This window comes from Plutella xylostella, chromosome 14 (genome assembly GCF_932276165.1).
Source record: "Plutella xylostella chromosome 14, ilPluXylo3.1, whole genome shotgun sequence".
Lineage (NCBI taxonomy): Eukaryota > Metazoa > Arthropoda > Insecta > Lepidoptera > Plutellidae > Plutella > Plutella xylostella.
The window spans coordinates 8726442-8729308 of NC_063994.1; the positions used below are offsets into that span (position 1 = coordinate 8726442).

A 2867-nucleotide genomic window follows, 5' to 3' on the forward strand; every position below is an offset into this window, starting at 1 on the left:
TGAGTACTTCCCACCGGACTGACTGAACTGACCTGATGATGGACTTCGGAGACTGCTACTGGAACTCATAGGTGGGTAGACGTAGATATGTCGTGTTTGGGCTCGTAGTGTTTCTTGTGATGAGTACTTCCCACCGGACTGACTGAACTGACCTGATGATGGACTTCAGAGACTGCTACTGGAACTCATAGGCGGGTAAGACCGCACCTGAAACTAGCACCCTGAGACTAAATGAACGAGCCCAATCTCGATGTTCCTAGCTATTGCCATCATTGAGACCCAGTCGCCATGTTCCTGCTCCTCATCAGACCCTCACCAGACCGCACCTGAAACCAGCACCCTGAGACTAAATGAATGAGCCCAATCTCGATGTTCTTAGCTATTGCCATCATTGAGATCCAGTCGCCATGTTCCTGCTCCTCATCAGACCCTCACCAGACCGCACCTGAAACCAGCACCCTGAGACTTAATGAATGAGCCCAATCTCGATGTTCCTACCTATTGCCGTCATTGAGATCCAGTCGCCATGTTCCTGCTCCTCATCAGACCCTCACCAGACCGCACCTGAAACCAGCACCCTGAGACTAAATGAATGAGCCCAATCTCGATGTTCCTACCTATTGCCGTCATTGAGATCCAGTCGCCATGTTCCTGCTCCTCATCATACCCTCACCAGACCGCACCTGAAACTAGCACCCTGAGACTAAATGAACGAGCCCAATCTCGATGTTCCTAGCTATTGCCATCATTGAGATCCAGTCGCCATGTTCCTGCTCCTCATCAGACCCTCACCAGACCGCACCTGAAACCAGCACCCTGAGACTAAATGAATGAGCCCAATCTCGATGTTCCTACCTATTGCCGTCATTGAGATCCAGTCGCCAAGTTCCTGCTCCTCATCAGACCCTCGAGAGACAAGAACCTTTTGATTATAGATTGTAGTTTACGAAAATATAACCAAATACTAAAATGATCAAGTTATTTTAGTATACTCATTTCACGATTTGCATAATGCCACTGTGTGTGTGAGAGCCGTGCGTATGTAGTAGTACGACTCAATACCTAAAATCGAAGAGAAGATTTTTGAAAATGCGTCCTTAAGAAAAATAATGGGTATCATTCAAACAAACACTAAATGGATCCCATTACGATGGCTTTTTGGTCACTCTTCGTTCCCGAGATGCCGTAGCCTTTGCGGTGACCTGTTTGGAGGCTGTTGAAGGATTGGTGTTCTCCTGGGCCTTAGACGTCAATGGACACACGGCGTTCAGCTCAGAAATGGTCACAACACGATGACGCTTGCCCTCCGGGTCGAGAACGAAGATGCTCCCGTCCCTGGTCCAGCACCGCGACACGCCGACCCGCTCCCGCGCCGCCAGGAAAGTGTCGTGCCGGGGCTTCGTCAGAAACTCCGACATCGTCACCCCCGTGCCTTTCAGCTTGGTCTTGGCAAACCAGAGGCTGTTTCTGGACGGCACATCCCTCAGCTTCAGGAGGATTGGTCTAGGCTTGTCCGAACTGAGACGCCCCATCCTGTGACATTGCCTTACATCATCCTCAGACAGCAACTCAGGGTCACCCAGATGCTCACCGACAACTCTAAGAACCACAGCTGTGGTGTTCTCCTTCGCTGCTTCTTTGACGCCATGGAGGAGGAGCATCTTTCGTCGAGTGCGGGTCTCCTGCTCATCTGAAGCTCGTGCCAACATGTCTACTTGTTGCTGCAGACTGCCCAGTGCTGACATCATGAATGTACGAAATGATATAAATTGTGCAGCCAGTCCAGTAATAGTGGGAGTTTGTGGACTCTTCTGTAGAACCTCGTCATGAAAGGCCGACATCTGGACATTGAAAAGGTCCTTCAACTCCTCCATAGACTTCTTGATTGAGTCCATAATGTCAACAATTTCAGTGTCACTGTAATAGTTGTCCAGGAGAGGAAATTATTATGCCAGCAGGTACTTTATTATTATAGCTTGCAAACTATCATAAATTATTTTGTTTTTATTGTTTGTTTATATTTATTTTAATTATATAAATATCACAGTAAATTTATAGATGTGTATTATTTCACACCTACCCGCAAAAAAAAAAAAGTATTAAATACTTAAATATAGTGCCACAATCTTATCTGTTCCGGTGACGGATCGCTGTGATCGAATCCAGTGATGCCATCGATTAAATTTTGCCGTGGTTTAAACGACAATGCATTTCTGCTATTGTTATAATTAGGTACATTCATAAGTATAGATAAATCAAAATATAGGGTCAATAGTAAATGAAAGAGGATAATAATATATCAAACGACATTCGTTGTATAAAAAATTTGTCCACGGCGAACAGAAAAAAAAGACATTTAAATCTAGATTTTACAATGATATAGGTAATATCTGTGGGTCGTGGGAATAACGAGATAGATAGACTTTAAAAAAACTATTAAGTACTTAATTATTATTTATTTATTTAGGTACTTTATTTTCTAAAGTAACAAGAAGCAAGAGCATAAAATTAAAAGAAATTCAGACAATGTACAAAGGCTAATTGCTAAAAATCCATTTCTTCCAGCCAACCCTTGATACTCGTAGGGGAAGAAGAAGATGTCATTAATCATCATTATTTCGTCTAAAATCGCTGCCGGTGCGAGAAATTCTTCTTGGTATACTGCCTAAGGTATAGGTACGCAGCTTCACTCACACCTGTAATCAAAGAAAAATAAAGATTATATACTTTACGGGTCTCTCGGGAAAATATTAATAAAATTACATGTCAGTATATGGGTAAAATTATTCGTCATATTTGGCAACACTAACCTGTAGCCGCTGCAACTCGTTCTTCCAATTTTTCAAACGGAATTAAAGGCGCCTGAA

The 2867-nt window shown here is 43.6% G+C and overlaps 1 protein-coding gene across 1 annotated transcript; it reads right to left on the reverse strand.

Annotated features, from left to right (window-relative positions):
• Positions 1-1103: 1103 nt before the first annotated feature.
• On the reverse strand, positions 1104-2049 carry LOC125489470. Its single transcript, XM_048625415.1, has one exon. It carries the CDS (start codon positions 1893-1895, stop codon positions 1146-1148), a length of 750 nt encoding a protein of 249 aa, XP_048481372.1. The 5' UTR covers positions 1896-2049; the 3' UTR covers positions 1104-1145.
• Positions 2050-2867: the final 818 nt, after the last annotated feature.

Coding starts and splice junctions, on each gene's coding strand:
- LOC125489470 (XM_048625415.1), bottom strand. CDS start 1,895: ATGGACTCAATCAAGAAGTCTATGGAGGAGTTGAAGGACCTTTTCAAT.